The following is a 23652-nucleotide window of genomic DNA, read 5'->3' as shown; positions in this document are numbered from 1 at the left end:
TAAGGTGGAATTATCATGGATATTTGATTTGGTGGTTTTACAAAAGTCTGCATACAAGCCTATAGAAAACTTGTTCTTTGTTGAATATTTAAATTAGTTGTTCACCTGTAACCACAAAATCCATGAAAATGGTATCCCACCAAAATTAATGAATCCACAGTCATCAATATTGAAAAGACACCTATCTATTTATTTAAGATCTGTTGTCCTCTAGATTTTGTTCTTGTGTCATTTAGCTGCTGTCTTATTAGACGTTTTCGGAAACTAAGTTTACAATAACATTTAAGTTGACGATGATAATTACAGGTAAACGTACCTGTAGGTCATCTCAAAATACATAATGTCTCGAAAAATGTGGCTACATGCTTTATAAAGGAAAACAATGAGAGATATAGTTTTAATGAAAACCAGCTATTTTTCACCATTTTTATAAACAAGTACTGTTTTTAATCGTCTGAATCAGACGAGGAGCTGACTCCCAATGCTTTCAGTAATTTAGGAATTTTCTTTGCCATAAATTTTTCATAGGTAAGCTGATTTTTTTTACAAGCTGCATCAATGATGCTTTTTCGGGCTCCGCATATACATATACATATATATATAATATAATTCATTTTTTGAAAGTATAAACTATAGTTTGATTCTTTCTTATTTCAGAATATGATAGCTGCCATGGAAGACCTTGTATTTAACAAGGAGAACCACCCAGAAGAGATGTACAAAGAGGATCTCCATGAAAGGGTCTTACTCTGTCTCGGCTCAGTGTCACACAAGTTATCAAAAGCAGGTCGGGAAGAGGAAGCTATCAAAATAACTGTACGAGTTCATCAATGGCTAGGAATACATGGTAATATCTTTGTTTTTTGTTTTGAACCTCTCTATATTTGTTTTTGATTCAATGCAAGAAAGGAAAATTCCTTAGTTCTTTTCATAAATTCCATCCCTTTTTCAGAGGATTTTCCCCCTACAATAGGGGTTAAATTGATTAAATCTGCTTAAAGTTTTTCACATAAATATTGTATATTTTGTTAGATCCATTTGAATACAGAAAGAAAAGAGCCATTCAGAGCGAACAGGAACAAATTGATTACGACCATTGGAGAGTGATTCTGTTAGAAACATTAGGAAATGCCAGAATGGACTTCTCTTTTGAATATATTGTTTCACATATCAACTCAACTAACTCAGCTTGGATCAAAAGAGCTGGAGTTCATGCTCTTAGGAAATATGAACATGAAATGGTGAGTTGTATGTAGGTTATACAAAATAAATCTCCAATTTTGTACATACACGGTAATTTGTATAAACTTAGCTTAAATTGTCAGGAAAATGTTGTCAAAAAAAAAAAAATTTTCTTTAATTTTACCTTTCGTTTGTTCTAGTTTCAGTTTTTTCCCCCTATGAAACCTATGCATTTCATAAAAAATGAATATAAAGATTTACTTCCTGTATAGTATGAATTGAATTATTTGATATTCACCAACAATAAATTTCAGTTGTCTTCCTTTTTTTACACAGTCATGATCCAAATTAATTTTAAGATGAATTTTCATTGTATAACAGTTTAACAAAGTGAAAAAAAGCAAACTCCATCCATATTATGGACATATAAAATTTATTTTTCATTACCTTGACATACTTAACTAAAAATTGGTGATAGATTGGTCATTACACTTTTTTTCAGGCTGCTGATGAGATGTATAAAGCTGCCATGTATGATGAAAATGATGAGGTCCGTTATGAGGCTTTATTGCAGTATCAGGCACATCCTCAAGCTAGGATTATCACACCTCTAAAAGCGTAAGTTTAAGAAATAAGGACTTGGAAAATTAGTTGGTTTATTACTGAAATTGCCCAATTAAAACAAATAGTGCCTATAACTTTGACAAATCTTTTCAAACCTAAATTTATGAATTTCTTTCAGGTTTTATTAATATTTTATGTTTTTATCCAGACGAGAAGAAGTTAATGGAACTGGTATTATTGATCCCTATGAGTCTGGAATCATGGAAATAGCACCTCAACGCAGAGAAAAACGATCCTTGGGTTTTCTGGAAAAGTTTCCTAAGATAAACTTTAGACTTGAGGCCCCAAGTGTTGATTGGAGAAAAATGTTAGGATCTGAAACTATAGGTGCTGCATTTGGTATTATCATGTATAACATGCTCGATCTGAAAATTGGTAAGTTGTCTCTATTTTGATTTTGCCTAGAAACAAAAGTAATTAGACACATCTTTGTTAAAGACCTCTGATACTGCAGAGATCACAAACCCTTAGAAAGTATAGTTGTCACGTTTTTATTCTGCCTAGAAATATAGTGATTACATACCTCTTTGTTTAAAGACATCTGGCACTGCAGATATAATATACCCTTAGGAATATTTGACATATGAAGTTGAGGTCAGAGTTCAACTAAAAATTGTATATTTTTTAAGCATCAATGTTAAAAATTTTGTAGAGCCCTTAAGCGGTCATTTGAGAATAAATGTTCACGATGAGGCCTATGCAAGAGTACTCCTTGGAATTTTGGACTTCAACTTAGACTTCTTTGTAGCCAGACTTTGTTTTAAAGGAGGCACCCAGTACAATCTGAATATTTTACAAGTATGTTGGATAAAAAATACAGTCTTTTGATGGTTTATCAGCCACTGTCAGTTAAACAGTTGTATTTATTTAAGTTAGGAAAATGTACATGTAGTTATAAATATTTGGACAGGAATTGAGATAAATTGAAAAACATAAGATTTTTTTACAAGTTCCTCTGTGAATCACATACAGAGGATTTGTTGGACATTGTATTTTATAGAGTTATATGTAGGTGTCTGTATTCACACTGTTATGATAATATCTTTTTATTTTTTTTATGCAAATTGCTGATAAAAAAATAAGGAGATGTGGTATGATTGCCTATGAGACAACTATCCACCAAAGTTCAAATGAAGTGGATGTAAGCAATTATAGGCAACTGTTAGGCCTTCAACAATGAGAAAAACCCATACCGAAGGTCGGCTATAAAAGAAAACTAATGGCCTGATTTATAGATTTTATAACTTTATACATTTTATGTTTGACACAGTTATTTTATAACATGTTAATTTTGACAACAGTTTAACATTTCGCTGAAAAAATTAAACATCATGGAAAAATACCTTAAATAAAACTGAACGGACTTATTCGTTTACTCAATTTCTATTCTATAGTATTTTGTGCATTCTGGTTATTATTTTTTTTCCAATTTAAAATGCTCAGAATAACAATTGTCCCCTAATATTATATATTGGTATAAGTCATGACTTGTTGAGGATAATTCATTGTTGTTTTACTTTTAGGAAAATGACATGAAGAAAATAGCTTCATTGGCCACACAGTTTGACACGAAAGTGAAAGAGATTGTTGATGCCATTGAAACAGGAGTGCAGTTGTTTAAAGACCTGATTGGGGGTCAGATAAGCATCAAAGACATTGTTAATGAATTCATAGATGCCTTGAAGGAGTTACCTGGCAAGGTATATATTCCAAATGGAGTTAACTAAAGAAAAAACCCAACAAAACTGTAAACCTACTAAATTGTGCAAGTTTTTTATTGACGCAACTTTCTCAAGTAGAAATAAATTGAGAATTTAAATATGTCGAAATTGTCTTATAAATACATCAATAGTTATAAAATCAGGGAAACAAATTTCTGAAGAGTTTCTTGAAAGAGTGAGAAGGACGTTTGCTGCAGAGATTGGTAGAAAGAGGAAGATGGATGATTTGTTTGTGTATATTGTTTTAATATCAATGAATGAATGTATGTAAATTAAGTCATTGTGACCTACATTTTATAGATTGCTGATTTTGTTAAAGTTTTGATTAAAGGTTTATATCATTGCCATAGAGAGATGATATTTTGTCAGTGGGCAAGTGTTAAAATAAAACAGATTCATACAAAGAATAGGGCACTCTGATCTTTACTGTTAATTACTGATTTTGTTTTTTGTAAGGTCCTGATTTCAGAGATTATGTTTATAAGATATAAGGTACATGTATCTTTCATCCTAAATTCAAGTCTTTCTTACATTGTGTTTAGTTTATGATTTTGTATTTGATAACTCTTATGTTTTTCATAAATTTTTAACAGGTTTGGGGTCTTAGAGACAAAGCAGCCAATGTGATGAAAATGTTAGGACAGCTCGATGAGGAAGAGCTGCCTCCCTTTTTAAGACCACTCAGAAATCTGATTGTTAAAGTGACAACAGTCTTTAATGATGTTAAAACAGATATCATGAACTTTTATAATGTAAGTTTAAGTAATATATAGATGATCTCACTGTAAAGCAGGAGCAATGTTAAGGTTATTTAATTTTTGAATAATTTATTAAAAGAAACAGAATTGTTTTACCCATGTCATTTCTACAGATAAATATATATTTATAGCCTGGAATGTTTATTTATGATTTATTTTTATCTTTCAGACATTGGTTCAGACCATCACTGTTATAATTCCACAGAATGCCAAACTTATCTATGAAAGTATCGTGGATATCATTGATGGTTTCAAGGTCATAATGAAAGATCCTAAGACAGCTTTAGTTAAGATTGGCAAAGGCGTTGTACAGTGAGTATACTTGAATTCAATACATAACAGCTAATATTCTTGTGGATGTAGAATTACCTGAGCAATTCATGAAACTAATGCAATGAACATAATTATATGAAATATTGAAACAAGTGAAAAGGGATTTTGATAGATTCTTATGATATTTTATTAGCTGATTTTTTCAAAAATAAAAATATCTGTATTAAATTATTAGTGAAACCATTTAAATAGTGTCAAATGTTGTTTAAAATAAAGGACCATAATTAGTATTTGCTCCTCATTTGCATATTTTTGTTTTCAGGATTTTTATGTCTATAAAGGCCTTACTTGATGCAAAGAATAAAACACAAGAAGCTTGCTTCTTCTTAAAAGGTAAGTTGATATATATAAAAACAAAAAGGCCTATGAAATGCAGACTGAACATAATAATTTAGTTTATCTTCCTTTCATCTTTATTCACTGTCAAACTTAGGTCGTGGTTTATAACAATGTTGAAGAAATAATCTACAAACAGCTTACATGTACCAGAAACTCAAAAACAGAAATACCCAAATTTGTTTTTCTGGTCATATAACTTCCTGTTCACATTTTGCAGCATGGCACAGGTTAATAAAGTGTTTGAGACTAAGAGATTTATATAAAAAAGTATGTAAGTGAAATACAGTTGGTTGAATCAGCTGTCATTCGTAACTAAAATATTTTTTATTTTGCAGATGAAAAACCATACTGGTGGGATATTACAACAGTTTTTGAAGAAATTTGGGCTCTTTCACAACAAGCTATAAAAGCCTTGGCTACAGGTGGACCAAACTGGATAGCAACTACTGTTATTGAAGGAGACGATCCTGTGGCCAAATTCACTAAAGGCAAAGTGTCACAGGTAAGTTAGACTTGTCAGTTTTATGAAGTTATCTCTGGGAATTGGTATATTTTGAGTCAGCAATAAAACTGATATCAAAGAAATTGTATTTGCATTACTGTTGACTATCTCAATGGTCTCATGAAAGTATGCTTTCCTCAAGTGTGGGAGAAAAATGAAGACTTAAAAATTGATATTAATGCATCATATCTGTAAAAGCACATAACATTCAGTTGTTAAGCAAAGACGTCTTCCTTCACACTGTAACCTTGTGAACTAGCACATTAAAAAAGAAAAAAGAGCAAAGACTGGTCCAACCAGGTCAAAATACTATAAATTTTCACGATGGTTTTATCATTTCGAAAAATTGCAACAAGATAGGTGTCACAAAAATAAAAAACCTTACATCTTAAATTTTGAAAGCGCTATGTATAAGTAGTTTTTCCTGAAATCATATTTGCATCAATTGTTGAACAATCACAATTTCTGAATTTACTGTAATGTGTCAGCATAAAGTGAAATATCTTCCTATGAACTGTTACCTTGTGAACCAGCATTCAACAAATCTGGTTCAGAATGTCAAGTTCGAACAAAGTAGAGCTAATATTCATATTACATTAATAGCATGTTCTTGTCCTGAATATGCATAGGACAATTAATAGCCATCCATCATCATCATCAAATATATTTATAATTTATATTTAGAGCTATTATTATCATATAGCTCATTTAATTTTTATTTTTTTATTAACAGCAACAAATAAAAGAACAGATCATTGATAATCTAACTAATATTATCGATGAACTTTTGGAACCGTTTGATGATCTCCGAGGAATTGCAGATAAATTTATGAAAAAATATGGAGACTTCTTTGCTCTTGTGAAAAAAGTGAAAGAAGCATATGCTATACTGAAAGAAGGGTATGTTTTAAGTCAATTTTGTCTAAAATGTTTTTGTTTTAACTTTTTGTGGTAATATTTATTGATAGGGATTTTGACTGACAAGCTTAGGGTTTAACAAACTCATATAAAAACAAATCATAGGGGGTAAAACAGCTATAAAGGTCTTAAAGGTTGTTAGGAGTGATGATTCATGGAGTCTGATGGTAGTTATCTTTTGGAATTTCAAATGCCTGTAGCTATTGGCATTATTTTCACAGTTATTAAAGATAGAAAGTATCAAAAAAATTGTACTTTATAAAAATTCTGATTTATCATAATAATTGATTTTGATCTATAACACGTTTAAAGCTAAGCTACTAGCTTTTATACATTTGTTTTTTGTAAACATGACTAGTATATTTTTGTTTTTATTGAGGACATGAATAGCTTATCTTTTTTTTATTTGAAGACTTAAATAGCTTATCTGTGTTTATTGAGGACATGAAAAGCTTATCTTTGTTTATTGAGGACATGAATAGCTTTTTTGTTTGTTTATTAAGGACATGAAAAGCTTATCTTTGTTTATTGAGGACATGAATAGCTTTTTTGTTTGTTTATTAAGGACATGAATAGCTAATCTTTGTTAATTGAGGAGATGAATAGCTTATCTTGGTATAGCTTACATTTACTTATTGTTGACATGATTAGCTTATCTTTGTTTATTGAGGAAATAAATAACTTACCTTTAATTATAGGGGAAAACACTGAGGTTGCCTATGAATATCTCATAAAATACATATATATCACAATTTAACAATATTTCAGATATGAATTTGGACAGTCTGTTATTAACACAATTTTTGGACCCAAATGCCACAAGGACTTTCCAAGATTGTACAGATTAGATGCAGGGCCTTGTAAAGGAAAAGGATTTTATCCGTCTACGATTGAAAAAAGTGGCCAAGCAGAATATGCTGTAGAAGGTGTTGACCTTGAAATTGATGTTGGACAAACAGTATGTACATTCTATTAAGATTGATGTGAGAGGATAGGAAAGAAACTTTTATATCTGTGTTGTACTTCATTTATGGCATACAGATGTGAATCCAGAATTTTGAAAAAGGATGGGGGGGGGGGGGAACTTGGCAATGTTTAGAGTTTGACATGTTAAAAGTCTCTCTCTCTCTGGCAGTGACAATTATAAGCAACTTGAAATCTCAACTTTGTTTTAATTGGTATAAAAGTGAAAATTTATAGGATTATACACATATGTTATGTTATATTACTTTGTTTGTTTCAAATATTAAAGTTTTCACATACTTCTGATCTTGAAATTAAATTTAATTTGTTTTAATGGGAAATATGTAAATTTCTGAAGCTTACAGTTATAAATATTTGTTACAGGTGATTGCTCCTTTCCCAGGAATTGTTTACAAGGGAGACAATCCTGATGAGGTTATCATTGAGGCAAACACAGCTGCCTTAAAGGACATAAAGATCTATATAAATGGTGTTTCAGTCAATACAACTATTCTGCATAAAACAGACCAACTTTACATTGAAAACAGGGTAAGTTTTATTAATAAAACTGATATACTTGGACCAACTAATCGATCAAGGGAGATAAATGCGTCATATAGTTTTATAATAGATTTAACTGTATTGCTGTTGTAAAAAATCATTTAGAAAATAATTTGGTGACAATTTGTATGCCCTCATGTGCAATAACAGGTGACACATCCTCATGCACTCTTAATTCCTTATTATTTCTCATAGCATTTTGTAAGAGCAATCTTCTCATATGTATTTTGAAATTCTATCATTTGAATTTCTGTCTGAATACATACAAGTGATGATTGATTGGTGTTTAATGCCACTTTCAACATTGTTGGCTATTTTGTGACGGCAAATTTTCATTGTTGGAGGAAGCTGGAGAAAACCATTGACCTTATGTAACTAACAATTCTAACAAATTAAGATTGGAGTTGATCACACCTGCCATGTGTGGGACTCAAACTCACAACCTCAGTGTTGATTGACAGGCTAGTGATACAGTACTTGAACTGAACTACTTAACCACTAGGTCACCGAGGCCCTTATTAGTGCTTAGATTAGAAGTAAAATCCTTACATTATATGCAGAATTCTGCAAAGCATGTAGCTTAAAAAAAAGCATGTTGACCTTTACTTAATATTATATTTTCGATAATACCCCTGTAGTATGATGAAAACTGCATTTAACAAAATAATTTTTTTTATTGTTTGTGTTTCATTTCCCAAAATTCTTGAAAAAATTACAAGATCAATTATAATAAAGATTCCTCTACAGTTTCTAGTTAACGTTTATGTTTGAACTGCTGATGAGTCTACATGCTGTAAGTTTGTCCATTTATGACCCATATGACATCTGTTAAAAACCAAATAACACGATGTATTTGCTATTAATAGATTGCTGCAGGAGCTCCCATTGGTACTGCAAAACAGTCACCTTGTTATCCATTCAACAGTATCCACTTTGCCATGATGAAAGGCAATGGGACGGTTGATCCTACTAAGTTCCTGTCTCCAAGATTCTTTGAGGTTCCACAGTGGATACAGACGTGTGATGACTACAAATTAGTTTATAAGGTAAGTTAATACAGGGCACTCCCCTTCTGATTCCACCATTTGGACTAAACTTACATTGTTAACAATAAACAAGGGTCACAATGTATTGAGCAAGAAACTTATATGAAAAGCATGGACATATTGAAAAAATGGAATCTTAAGAATGAATGTCATTAAGTTAAGTAATTTACCACAGTTAGGGGCATTATAACATAGGAACAATGTGCTGGCACGATTTATTTTATTTCCGTTATTCAGATAAGGTCTTGCATTTTTTTAACAGATAAAATGAAAAGAACCCTTATTACCAATGAATTGATTAAGACCTTAAAAAGTGAAGTTATTGTAAAACTTGGTTGATAAGCTGCAAAGGTCAAGTTATTTACACACTGGTAGAGTTTTCTGTGAGAATATAGTATTTTGAGTTGTTGAGCAATAGGGTTGACTCCTTCTGAAAGACACAAGCCAAAAGTTAACTTATTAATAATGTTTGATATCCATTTTTAGTTTGAGACCATAGCCGCTGGAGTAATTGTGGGACTTGGTGGACAGGCTCAAAATAACACCAGTCCTAAGTTAGACACAAGTAAAGTTACAGCACCCGCTGAACCAGCACCTAGTGAAGACCCAGGGGCAGAAGCAGACACCATTAAAAGTAGGTTTCCACTACTGCAATCATTTTTGAAATTTTGAAAAGAAAAAAAATGATAAAATGCAGTATAAGAAGCAATATGGACTTTTCATTTTCATCTGACATGTAATTTACATTTATTATTGATGATTGCAGAGAATATTTATGAGCGACAAAGTTCCCAAGAAGTTCACATTATTTTTGTTTAAAGAATATATATAGGTATAGATTTCCAGGTTCGTTGAAAAATTTTGTTACATTAATATTCAAATTTGAATGATTTTTTGTGTGCTGTCTTGACTACACATACATAAACCATTTTTACAATGATGATACATTTAAGGTGGTACCTAACACTACAGGGAGATAACTCTGTAAAATCAGCAGAACGTTTTAATGACTTGTGTTCATGAGGGAATATTAAGCTTTTCAATGATCAAAATAAGTGTTTGTCAAACTGCTATATAACCAGTGTAATTTTTCTGATAAAATGGTTGGTTCAAATTTTTTGTAATTTTGAAAATTTTGTCAAAGGGTCACAGTAAATACCTTGTCAAAATTTTATGAAAATTAAACAAGCCAAATTAATTTTAGTTAAAGTGTTGGGTACCACCTTAAAGGATGTATAATTTACACTTGTCATCAACTAAGATTTCTTATACTTTGTTATAGGCAACCCAGATGGAATGTATTCAAAAACTAAGGCTAATGCAAACAACTTACCTGATGATTCAAAAAATGGAAAGAAAGGTACGTATAAATACAAATAAGGAGATATGATTGCCAATGAGACAACTCTCCACAAGAGATCAAATGACATAGAAGTTAACAACTATAGGTCACTGTACGGCCTTCAACAATGAGCAAAACTCATGCCGCATAGTCAGCTATAATAGGCCCTGAAATGACAAAATTAAACAATTCAAAGGAGTATATAATTCAATGTAGTAATAGTCAAATTTCAGTAATGTATATTAAAAATGTCAATATGAGGAGATACTCATGGTACTCTTTTCCAAATCTTTAATCAGGGGAAGTTATATAAGTTAGTAAAATGATTAATGATTCTGTAGTCGATTAGATTTATCACACATTGTCATGTTTTTAATACCTTTGAATATCCGAATTAAATCTGTACAAGTGTTTCTGTTATAGCACCTCTTATATTTAAAAACAACATTTTACAAAATTTAAATGTAAAAAAATTAGCTAGCAGCTGTACGAATTTTACCTCTTTTAAGATTTATTATGCCCCACCTACGATAGTAGAGGGGCATTATGTTTTCTGGTCTGTGGCTCCGTTCGTTTGTTCGTCCGTTCGTTCGTTCGTTCGTCCCGCTTCAGTTTAAAGTTTTTGGTCAAGGTAGTTTTTGATGAAATTGAAGTCCAATCAACTTGAAACTTAGTACACATGTTCCCTGTAGTATAATCTTTCTAATTTTAATGCCAAATTAGATATTTACCCAATTTCAAAGTCCATAAAACATGGAAAATGATAGTGTGAGTGGGGCATCCATATACTTTGGACACATTCTTGTTTTTGATATACAACTTTTTTTCAGCAAGGAAACATATTTGTTTTCATTAAAAGAGGCTATTGTGACTAATAGGATCTTAATTTGAGTGTCATTTTATTGTCATTTTGTTCATTATTGATGAATTATTTGATTATATTTCTTAGGTCCATTTGCAACCCTGATGGCAAAAGCAGACAGTTTTATGAAGAAGTTTTCTCTACGTAGACTGAAGATGGGGACAATTATTGAGTTTTTAACAAAATTGGGAATGACAGACAGCAGAGCAAAGTTTGTTCAAACTCTCAAAACTTTACAGGTGAGTGATTATTCGAAATATCAAAATTCAAAATTTAATACAAGGATTGAGATTTGTTTTATCTTAATATATTTTGAGTTGGTTTGGTTGTCTAAAATCATAAAATATAATTATGATGGAAGTTTTCTATTTTATTAAAACATGTTTTTACAAAACACAGCAAGGGTTAATTGATTGATTGTTTTTTGCTTAATGTCCACCAGCAGTACTATATCATTATAAGGCAATACACAGTTTCAGAATCTAAAGGACCATGAAAATATAACCCAAACCAGTAATCACCACGCTTGACCACGGTGCACCACGCTTAAATTCCTAGCGCCATGCTAAAATTCCCAGCTCCACGCTCATTTTATAGTCCGCCACACTTGCAAATTCAATAGCTTCAGGTTCAATTCTGGATATCCCTAATCTAATTATCATGTCAGTGGCAATTAGGAAATCTAATTAGTGTTTAATGATGTGAACACCGCCTTGGGGGATATACATTGACAGCTGATTGCATTATTTACATTGTCTCTGGTGGTTGAACAAGGTAACATCCAATAAACCATCATGACCCAGTTTTGTCAAATTGAAAAGTAAAAATTGTTTGCAAACTATTCATTAAATACAAATGCTTGACTGTACCTTAAATTCGTAAATGAAATGCATACTGTAAATTCAGAAATTATTGCGTGCATTTATTTTTGCGATTTTGTCAATTTCAACTTAAATGCGATTTTAATTTTTACGATTTTGGGAAAAGTCATGCTTTATTCAGTTAAAATATTACAAAATGCGAGTTTTAATTATTGCGTTTACGACTCTGTCGCATTATTCGCAATAATAAAAACCTCGCAATAATTTCTGAATTTACAGTATATATCCAAACTAAATTAATAAAAGCAGTATAATCCAGAAATCAAATGAATTCCCTGACCACATGTTTTCTTTTGTTGACAGCCATGTCACATGTGCACTTTTGGCAGGAAAATACTGGGAAACCCCCAAATACCGGACAACACTGTCTGGTTATTTATAGACATTTTAATAAACAGCTGAGCTGAGCTGTGCCAGTAAGGAAAAGAGTTAAACTGGGTATATATAATTATTATACCCCCGCATTAAAAAAGGAGGGGGTATACTGTTTTACCTCTGTCTGTCAGTCCGTCCGTCCATCAGTCCGTCTGTCCGTCCGTCAGTCAGTCCGTCCCATGAAACTTTCGTCACATTTTTCTCAGGAACTACACATCCACCCTTTCTGTAATTTGGTATCAACATTTATATATGTCAGCCATACCGTGTAATGCGTTTTCAGATTCATCACTCGACAACTTCCTGTTTACCGAACACTTGTCTGATTTTACACATGATAGCCAAGTTGAAAATTTTCGTCACATTTTTCTCAGGAACTACAATTCAAGGATTTCTGAAATTTGGTTTCAGGATTTATATAAGTCAGCTATACCGTGTGATGCGTTTTCAGATTCATCACTCGACAACTTCCTGTTTACCAAACACTTGTATGATTTTACACATGATAGCCAAGTTAAAAATTTTCGTCACATTTTTCTCAGGAACTACAATACAAGGATTTCTGAAATTTGGTTTCAGGATTTTTATAAGTCAGCTATACCGTGTGATGCGTTTTCAGATTCATCACTGGACAACTTCCTGTTTACCGAACACTTGCATATTTTTACACTATTAATATTATTCACTTGCGGCGGGGGTATCATCAGTGAGCAGTAGCTCGCAGTTTCACTTGTTCCTTCATCAACATCATTTTATTGGAAAAAAAGGGGGGGTTAATTTATAATATTGTCTTGAAAGGAAGCCCTTTAAGATAATGAAATTGTATAATGAATACTTTATCACATAATAAGAAATATGTTGATCCCTCAGTTATATATATTCCTGAAATCTCGGAAGCCATATAAGGGTCTTTAACTTCTCTAATAGGTTTCTGTGGTGACCAAAAATGTATATTAGTCCCCATTTTCATATTAGCTTTATATGACAACAACTTGTAAGGCAGAAAGTAAACAATCAAGGAACGATTCGATTATGCACTACACCATCTCTGCTTTCTCCCCCACCCTTGATTTTCATTCTGTGGTGAACCCTGCAAACTGCATTAAATTTTGAAACAGTGAATTATAAATCTAATCAGGTGTAAAAGTTGACTTATAATTAATGATAAAAGAGATGATTTTTCATTTCCTATCATTAATTATCCATTTTTAGATGGTGACGTTCCCTTGTCACCATCTTACGGTGTTTATATATCTCAACTTGTACGATTCACTCGTGTATGTAACAATGTTTTAGATTTTAACGAGAGAAATTTATGTATTACTGAAAAATTATTACACCAGGGTTTTCGATATCACAAACTAGTCAAAACATTTACTAAATTTTATCATCGGTATAAGGACATCATTCGTAAATATAGCTCAACATGTAGACTTCTTATACAGTTAGGTATTTCACATCCAATTTTTTATGAAAATATTCTTTATAAAGCACAAAAATGTCGGTATTCTCTGCAGAAACAAACAAAACCTTTAAATAGACTTATTAAGAAGGGATATAGTTACGATACTGTTGTTGTAAAGCAAAATTATATCCGGGTGAAATTTGATCCGGAGGAAAAAAATTCACAGTAGTTGTTGTTATTTTTTTATCCGGAGGAAACTATTTCCCTGGGATATTTTATCCTTTGCCGTGAAATTCTATCTGGGTAGTTAACTTATTGAATAGTTATTAGAAAAAAATTGTCCTTTAAAAATACAATGAAATAATAATAGTGTATTCGAATAAAGCGAAATTGTTAAAAAAAATATATATTATAATGGGAAATAATTTCACAAATTATCCTTGAAATTTTTTTTCTAAAATATTCAAGTCAATATCATCCTTTTAAAAAGAAAATTATTATGAAACATAGGGAAGAAAATCAGAAGTAATTTCAAAGATCATAATTGTGAAAATAATATCATGATTAAATAAGGTTAGTGAATTTCATGTAAAAGTGAGTTGTTTTCAGATCTCAGTACAAATATAAATTTAAAAGTAAGGTAGAAATATAGTTGCATATTGCTACTGTTAACAGTAATAGAAGAATTTGATTATGATGATATTTTTAACTATATAAATAGTTTTGTCTGCATGGGGACAGAGATGTAGTTGTTGATTATATGGAAATCAGATAAATCATAGCATAACAATATATTGAAACAATAGCATGTTTAACAGCTGGATATTTTTTACCTGTGAAATGTTATCTGTCTTATTAAATCAAGTTGTAAGTCATCTTTTTATATAAATGAATATATAAAAAATAAGATTCAAATAAAAATTTCGCTATAAAATAGATTCAGAAATATATTAAATTAATGTCTTTAAAATACAAATTGCTCATAATTACCTCCCTTTGATAAATTATGCAAATTTAGTCTACCTTTGTGAAACATTTTATAATTATAGTCAGGTATATATTGATTGTGAGTAACTTGCATATTAGTTAATGGGACTCTATTTCACACGGTTCTGTGAAATATAGTACGGCAAATATATACCGGTACATACTATCCGCATAACACAGATAGATTTTCACTCCTCTGGAAAAAATCAACCTGTGAAATACCATGCCTGGAAAAAAATTACCGGGACAAATTATCCTCAGGATAAAATATCACAGAGGAAGAAATAAACCGTTACATTGTCAGGTCATTAAAGATTGCATATTTTGGCGTTAATATTGATTCACTTATAGGGTCTTTGCATCGGAACTAAACACATTTATTCAAAAACCAGTTGTTGGCATGACACGGGTTATGTTCTTCTCATATATGTTTGATGGTATGATACTAAACCCCTAACGGGAAGGATTGTGCCTGATATTCATATGATGAAATCATAATCTTTCAATCAGTTTAATTGAAGTCTGGAGCTGGCATGTCAGTTAACTGCTAGTAGTCTGTTGTTATTTATGTATAATTGTCATTTTGTTTATTTTCTTTGGTTACATCTTCTGACATCAGACTCGGACTTCTCTTGAATTGAATTTTAAATGTACGTATTGTTATGCATTTCCTTTTCTACACTGGCTAGAGGTATAGGGGGAGGGTTGAGATCTCATAAACATGTTTAACCCCGCCGCATTTTTGCACCTGTCCCAAGTCAGAAGCCTCTGGTCTTTGTTTGTCTTGTATTGTTTTAATTTTAGTTTCTTGTGTACAATTTGAAAATTAGTATGGCGTTCATTATCACTGAACTAGTATATATTTGTTTAGGGGCCAGCTGAAGGACGCCTCCGGGTGCAGGAATTTCTCGTTACATTGAAGACCTGTTGGTGACCTTCTGCTGTTGTTTTTTCTATGGTCAGGTTGTTGTCTCTTTGATACATTCCCCATTTCCATTCTCAATTTTATATGATTGAAATACAATGATATACAGATATAAGTAGCATCTGTTTCAAAAATTCTGTAAATTCTGTTTTTTTACAGGCAATAATTGACAACAAGCCATGTTTTAACCCACATGAACTGACAGATGAACAAATCAAACAGACCCTACAGGAAAGAGGGAAACCAATCAATGGAACTAGAGCTCAAATGATTAAAAGAATAATGGACCAGGATAACCGTATGTAACTGGGGTTTATAGACTTGATACATGTCCATTACTAATTTGTTTACCTATTTTACTCTTTTTACAAATATACTGCAGTAAAAATGATTGCCATAATACTAATTATTGAAAAAGCCTTATGATATTCTCTATTCATTACACTTTTTACTGCAAGTCATTCCTCAGACACTAACACCTTAAACAAAGTAGCACCAAACCTATAATTTCCAATGTATTTTAGGTTATCTTTTACAAAAACAAATGTAAGAAAAAAAATCTCAATGTTAGTGTTGATTTGACTAATTAACCCTTTTGGAGCTATTTCATATTTGCAATTTTATATAATGGTCTTATAATTTGAGTACTTTTTTTTTGCAGAATGTCCACTGATGTCTTTCACATTGCCAAAGAAAGTATACTGCATCTTCTCCAGTGACTGCATGGCTGTAGAATGCTGCATGAATGTCAAAATATCCATGTTTCTCAGAGTGGTTAAAGCTTATGCTAATTTTAATCCATGTACTTTCAAGTTCAGCTACGGTTTTGATGTGTTTAAGGGAGAAATACAGCTTCCTGCTCTTGATTTTGATGGTATGTTAAAGCTCTGACAGAGGCGGTTTAGCCCCTAATTTTGTTTTGTCAGTTTACATAGCTCTTTATCATATTAAAAGAGAGGCGAAAGATACCAAAGGGATATTCAAACTCATAAGTCGAAAACAAACTGACAGTTCCATGGCAAAAACCAAAAAATGACGAAAAGACAAACAAAAATACACAAAACACAAAAAAAGAAAACTAAAGACTGAGCAACACAAACCCCACCAATAACCGAGGTGATTTCAGGTGCTCTGGAAGGGTAAGCAAATCCTGCTTCACATGTATAAAAGAGATGTATGCAATAAATCAATGAGACAGCAATTCAACAACACAATAAATTCTCAACAGACAGTCTCAGACAAAGTCATTTAGAGGTCAACAGACAGTCTCAGACAAAGTCATTTAGAGGTCAACAGACAATCTCAGACAAAGTCATTTAGAGGTCAACAAACAGACTCAGACAAGTCATTTAGAGGTCAACAGACACTCTCAGACAAAGTCATTTAGAGGTCAACAGACAGTCTCAGAAAAGTCATTTAGAGGTCAACTGACAGTCTCAGACAAAGTCATTTAGAGGTCAACAAACAGTCTCAGACAAGTCATTTAGAGGTCAACAGACAATCTCAGACAAAGTCATTTAGAGGTCAACAGACAGTCTCAGAAAAGTCATTTTAGAGGTCAACAGACATTCTCAGACAAAGGTATTTAGAGGTCAACAGACTCTCAGACAAAGGCATTTAGAGGTCAACAGACTCTCAAACAAAGGCATTTAGAGGTCAACAAACAGTCCCAAAAAAGTCATTTAGAGGCCAACAGACTGTCTCAGAAAAGTCATTTAGAGGTCAATAGACAGTCTCAGAAAAGTCATTTAGAGGTCAACATACAGCCTTAAACAATTAACAATTGTCTATGCCATTTGTTAATTAGGCAGTTAAGCTGCCTTATGCGAGCACCCTGGATTTGTGTGCTACCCAATAAATGCTGAAATATGTGCCATTGTTATCATCTAGCTGGCTACTATATTATTTATAACTTATTGGACAGTTTTTTCATACTTTTCATTCTGGATTACAAAAAATATGACCAGAAAAACCTTAAATGATCGTCGATTTTCCCAAAAAGTTTGAAGTTGCACATAGGAAGTAGAGCACATTAGAAATCCTTATGTAGTTTATAATCCCCTGAGCTTTTGGCTAAGATGTCAAAGAACAAATGTATGAAATATTTAATCGCCGAAAATCTCTAAAGACAAGTAGTTAAGATATCCCAAATTTCAAAAGTCGTAGGAATATTGTTTGTCGTCAATACGTAGTCAACTACGTATGTATACGTCAGTAGTCTATTATATAAGTTCAACTGATCACGCTGTTGGCGGCAATTTTGAATTAGAAAACGAAATTTTCGTATCTTTTCAATTTGGACGCAAGGTTTCAAATTAGCGGTGGTCCGAGGTCTGCGACCTAAAAATTTTGCAGTCGGACTTTCTACTTGGTTACTAGCTACGCCCTACATGCCCGACGGACCTTGACAGAAAATAAAAAAATAACTTTGCAAACATTTTTACCAAAGTTTCCTAATAAAGATCAATAAACGATCTCAAACTTATTTTTATGATTACCATTCATGAGAGCGATGTTCAATTTGTTCAACCGCTAGCTTTATACAGAAAATCGCCGATTAATAATGTGTAAATCCGAGTGAAATCGTATCTCACTCTCTGTCAAAAACAACATTGAAAATAAAATGGCTGCCGCGAGATTACAATATCGGATCCGATTCCGGAAGGGGATAAGGGTAATCCCGGGTTTTGGCTATTTTAAACTAGAAAATCCAGACAGGTGACAAAATACATCTATGCATGGTGAATAAATATAAACACTAGAATTGAAAACCAAAAGATATAGGCTGAGACTACTATAACAAAGTAGTCTCAGATATATATATAAAAGAAAGAAAAAGCAGAAAATATTTTGTACATCAATTTTAATGTCAAAATCCAATACAATGTGACAGTGGTAACAGTTTATCTAACAGTTTAATTTTTTTTTATCAGTGATAAATGTTGGTAATGCATGTTAAATGTTTTTCAAGTTAAACATATTACTGCAATTTCAAGGGGTATTTTTTTCTTCTCAGTTTTGATAGGTCAGTTAAAATAGCTGGAAGTTTCTTATATAAAAAAAGATGTGGTATGATTGCCAATGAGACAACTATCCACAACAGACCAAAATGAAATATAGGGGAAGTCCCTGTGGTCACCCTACCCCTCATGTTTGAGAGTTTGAAACAGTTGGGATCCACAACTCTAAATTAAACAATTCAAAATTTGGTGACTATGTGGATCGCATCTATATCCCATAGAATTGGAGATAAAGGATACTACAGATACAGTTAAGTCGGCTTCATGTCTTGACTTACATCTAGAAATTGACAATGAGGGTCGGTTGAAAACAACACTTTACGACAAAAGAGATGATTTCAGCTTTCCAATTGTGAACTTTCCATTTCTAAGTAGCAACATTCCAGCAGCACCTGCATACGGGGTATATATCTCCCAATTGATACGATATTCCTGTGCTGGCATTTCCTATCATGATTTTCTTGATAGAGGGTTACTGCTCACAAGGAAGCTATTAAATCAAGAGTTCCAAATGGTGAAGTTGAAATCATCCCTTCGTAAATTTTACGGACGCCATCACGAGTTGGTTGACCGTTATGGAATAACCGTTTCACAAATGATATCGGATATGTTCCTTACGTCTCAACTACAATCCCCTTCCCTTTCATGAATTTGACCTACCAAATTAGACTATTTATCGGATTTGTAATCACATAAGCAACACGACGGGTGCCGCATGTCACGGGAGCAGGATCTGCTTACCCTTCCGCAGCACCTGAGATCATCCCTAGTTTTTGGTGGGGTTCGTGTTGTTTATTCTTTAGTTTTCTATGTTGTGTCATGTGAACTATTGTTTTTCTGTTTGTCTTTTTCATTTTTAGCCATGGCGTTGTCAGTTTGTTTTAGATTTATGAGTTTCACTGTCCCTTTGGTATCTTTCGTCCCCCTTTTAAATGAAATATAGGGGGAGTCCCTGCAGTCACCTGATAGAGAAATTGGAAATAGTCAAGATCCCCACCTTTAAATTAAACCATATATATTCATGTATGAGAACTAATCAAATGAAATATAGGGAGAGTCCTTAGGATCACCCTACCCACTCCTGTTTGATAACTTAGAAACAGATGAGATCCCCACTCCTCAACCATATATATTCATGTATTGGACAATATAACAAATCAAATTAAATAAAGGGGAAGTCACTGGGGTCCCCCACCCCCTCCTGTTTGAAAGCTTGATAACGGTCGAGATCCCCACCAATAAACCATATATATTCATGTATGGTATATTATAAAAATCAAATGAAAATTAGGGGTAGTCCCTATGGTCACCCCACACCCTCTTGTTTGTGTTTGGAGAACTTGTAAAAGATTGAGATACCAATGCCTAAACCATATTCATTCCTGTTTGTCATTTCAAAAAAGATTGAATGACATACAAGGTGAATCTCATAGGCGACACATATGCATATCACTTTGCTAGACCCTAACACCTGTCATTTTATTACAAACTTAGACATCATGGACTTGGTGTGAAGGTGGGAGTCATTTACATTTATCAGTCAGACCTCACCATTGATCCCTGTAGTAGTAAACATTTGTCTGATTTGTGTCTCATAACTTTTGTACTGTACAACACAAACTCAGTTTTTGTTTCCAGGGAAGCAAGTCCATTCATACTTTTACAAGCTTGTACTAAAGTCAACTTGAACTACTAACAGTCAACTAATACGAACAATTACGATCAAGTAGAAGAACTGCAATCATTGCAAATTTGTACCACTGCTGACTCATTAAAGACTCATGACCATTCGTGGTCATGTGCGTTGCTATTGAAAACCTTGATAAAATATGAATTATTTGCCTTAATGTTTAATTCATTAAATGAACATAAATGTACAATTATATATGAATGTTTAATGTTTGTTTTTTTAAATCTTTAAAAAAAAAGTTGAAGCAACATTGCCACAGTTTTCATAATTATGTTTGCCTTGTTTTTTGGTTAACTGCCTACAGTACTTACAGCGCTTTGATTTTTAATTCACACTTCATTGAATAAACTACACTATTCAGAAAATCAAAGATTTACATGCACTTGATCAATTGATAAAGGCTTATTTACCAGTGATGATGTTTGTTGTTGGTTACTCAACCCTCCTTTTTATCCTAGAATTACTGTGGTATAACAAAAGGTACCTGTAAGAATGTAAAACAATATTTGGTTAAAAAAATTACCTAACTCTATAAAATCAGTTTAAAGATTACAAAAAAACACTGCTACAGGTAAAACAGTAGTAATAATATTGTATGAAAAAAACCCAACAATTACTGCAAGCATAGGTAATAGGAAAAACAATATATAGCGGAAATGATTGCATACAATGGTAAATAGCAGACACTTTTGCAGTTTTGTTATGATATATGACTTTTCCTTTGACAGGTATAGAGAAAATAATAAATACTGGTATTGTCTTCCCCATTCCAGTCATTGGTGATCTGGAAATTGTTGTCTTGTAAGTTTACTTTTATTCATATTTAAAATTATTATTAACCCTTTCACCGATTGCTGCCCAGACAGAAGCTACTCTGAGACGATGGCTTCCCTGGCTACTATTACTCAAGTGGGAGATCTTCATAATAAATGTCAATAAAAACTTGTTTGTAGTTATTTGTGTATTTATTTCATTCACTAACACCATGTTCACAGTTTTATTCATGTTGTAATAATTTTTATACGACCGCAAATTTTGAAAAAATTTTCGTCGTATATTGCTATCACGTTGGCGTCTGCGTCGTCGTCGTCGTCGTCGTCGTCGTCGTCGTCGTCGTCGTCGTCGTCGTCCGGCGTCCGAATACTTTTAGTTTTCGCACTCTAACTTTAGTAAAAGTGAATGGAAATCTATGAAATTTTAACACAAGGTTTATGACCACAAAAGGAAGGTTGGTATTGATTTTGGGAGTTTTGGTCCCAACATTTTAGGAATTAGGGGCCAAAAGGGGCCCAAATAAGCATTTTCTTGGTTTTCGCACTATAACTTTAGTTTAAGTTAATAGAAATCTATGAAATTTTGACACAAGGTTTATGACCACAAAAGAACGGTTGGGATTGATTTTGGGAGTTTTGGTCTCAACAGTTTAGGAATTAGGGGCCAAAAAAGGGCCCAAATAAGCATTATTCTTGGTTTTCGCACAATAACATTAGTTTAAGTAAATAGAAATCAATGAAATTTAAACACAATGTTAATGACTACAAAAGGAAGGTTGGTATTGATTTTGGGAGTTTAGGTCCCAACAGTTTAGGAATTAGGGGCCAAAAAGGGACCCAAATAAGCATTTTTCTTGGTTTTCGCACCATAACGTTAGTATAAGTAAATAGAAATCTATGAAATTTAAACACAAGGTTTATGACCATAAAAGAAAGGTTGGGTTTGGTTTTGGTCCCAACATAATAAGGGGCCCAAAGGGTCCAAAATTAAACTTTTGTTTGATTTCATCAAAATTGAATAATTTGGGTTCTTTGATATGCTGAATCTAACTGTCATGACTGTGTATGTAGATTTTTAACTTTTGGTCCCGTTTTCAAATTGGTCTACATTAAGGTCCAAAGGGTCCAAAATTAAACTTAGTTTGATTTTGACAAAAAATGAATCAGTTAGGTTCTTTGATATGCTGAATCTAAAAATGTACTTAGATTCTTGATTATTGGCCCAGTTTTCAAGTTGGTCCAAATCGGGGTCCAAAATTAAACTTTGTTTGATTTCATCAAAAATTGAATAAATGGGGTTCTTTGATATTCCAAATCTAACTGTGTATGTAGATTCTTCATTTTTGGTCCTGTTTTCAAATTGGTCTACACTAAAGTCCAAAGGGTCCAAAATTAAACTTAGTCTGATTTTAACAAAAATTGAAATCTTGAAGTTCTTTGATATGCTGAATCCAAAAATGTACTTAGATTTTTTATTATGGGCCCAGTTTTCAAGTTGGTCCAAATCAGGATCTAAAATTATTATATTAAGTATTGTGTAATAGCAAGTCTTTTCAATTGCACAGTATTGCGCAATGGCAAGAAATATCTAATTGCACAATATTGTGAAATATCAAATTTTTTTTTAATTAGAGTTATCTTTCTTTGTCCAGAATAGTAAGCAAGAAATATCTAATTGCAAAATATTGTGCAATAGCAAGATTTTTTTTTAATTGGAGTTATCTTTCTTTGTCCAGAATCAACTTAAATCTTTGTTATATACAATATACAATGTATATTCACTTTTTACTACCAACTGATAAATTAAAATAATCTTTACCATTCAGTGATAACAAGCAGTTTTTTTACATCTTAATATTTTATGATGTATTTAAATGAGTAGTTATTGTTGCAAACTCCATTAGAAATTTTAATTGAGATTAGTTTTGGAATAAGGGAAAGGGGGATGTGATTAAAAAAATTGGGTTCAATTTTTCTCATTTGAAATTTCATAAATAAAAAAGAAAATTTCTTCAAACATTTTTTTGAGAGGATTAATATTCAACAGCATAGTGAATTGCTCTAAGAGAAACAAAAATTTTAAGTTCATTAGAACACATTCATTCTGTGTCAGAAACCTATGCTGTGTCAACTATTTAATCACAATCCAAATTTAGAGCTGAATCCAGCTTGAATGTTGTGTCCATACTTGCCCTAACCGTTCAGGGTTCAACCTCTGCGGTCGTATAAAGCTACGCCCTGCGGAGCATCTGGTTTCTTCTTAAAATATTCAAATTTTCAAATTTTCGTCATTTTCTAGGTGAAATTCTCAAAATTCTGCTCTTTGACCCCAAATCGTAATTTTTTAACCCAAAACGGCAAAATTTAGAAATTTTTTATGAGGCTGTACAAATTCCTCACACTGAACGATGTCCATTCCAAGTGTTTTGTACTTAAAACGACAAT

General features: G+C 32.4%; 2 protein-coding genes across 2 annotated transcripts; both read left to right on the top strand.

The window, feature by feature from the left end:
- Positions 1 to 663: 663 nt before the first annotated feature.
- On the top strand, positions 664 to 10488 carry LOC143056315 (uncharacterized). Its single transcript, XM_076229399.1, has 16 exons — positions 664 to 847; positions 1033 to 1241; positions 1685 to 1800; positions 1955 to 2181; positions 2459 to 2604; positions 3330 to 3506; positions 4121 to 4279; positions 4455 to 4597; positions 4881 to 4951; positions 5293 to 5459; positions 6193 to 6359; positions 7146 to 7335; positions 7725 to 7889; positions 8768 to 8947; positions 9434 to 9581; positions 10230 to 10488. Exons 1-16 carry the CDS (start codon positions 673 to 675, stop codon positions 10325 to 10327), a joined length of 2538 nt encoding a protein of 845 aa, XP_076085514.1. The 5' UTR covers positions 664 to 672; the 3' UTR covers positions 10328 to 10488.
- Positions 10489 to 11242: 754 nt separating this feature from the next.
- Positions 11243 to 21239, top strand: LOC143057542 (uncharacterized). Its single transcript, XM_076230853.1, has 4 exons — positions 11243 to 11390; positions 15884 to 16022; positions 16386 to 16598; positions 21163 to 21239. Exons 1-4 carry the CDS (start codon positions 11256 to 11258, stop codon positions 21237 to 21239), a joined length of 564 nt encoding a protein of 187 aa, XP_076086968.1. The 5' UTR covers positions 11243 to 11255.
- Positions 21240 to 23652: the final 2413 nt, after the last annotated feature.

Source organism: Mytilus galloprovincialis, chromosome 13 (genome assembly GCF_965363235.1).
Source record: "Mytilus galloprovincialis chromosome 13, xbMytGall1.hap1.1, whole genome shotgun sequence".
Lineage (NCBI taxonomy): Eukaryota > Metazoa > Mollusca > Bivalvia > Mytilida > Mytilidae > Mytilus > Mytilus galloprovincialis.
Note: the sequence above shows the minus strand (reverse complement) of the source record. Positions and strands in the feature narration are given on the sequence as shown.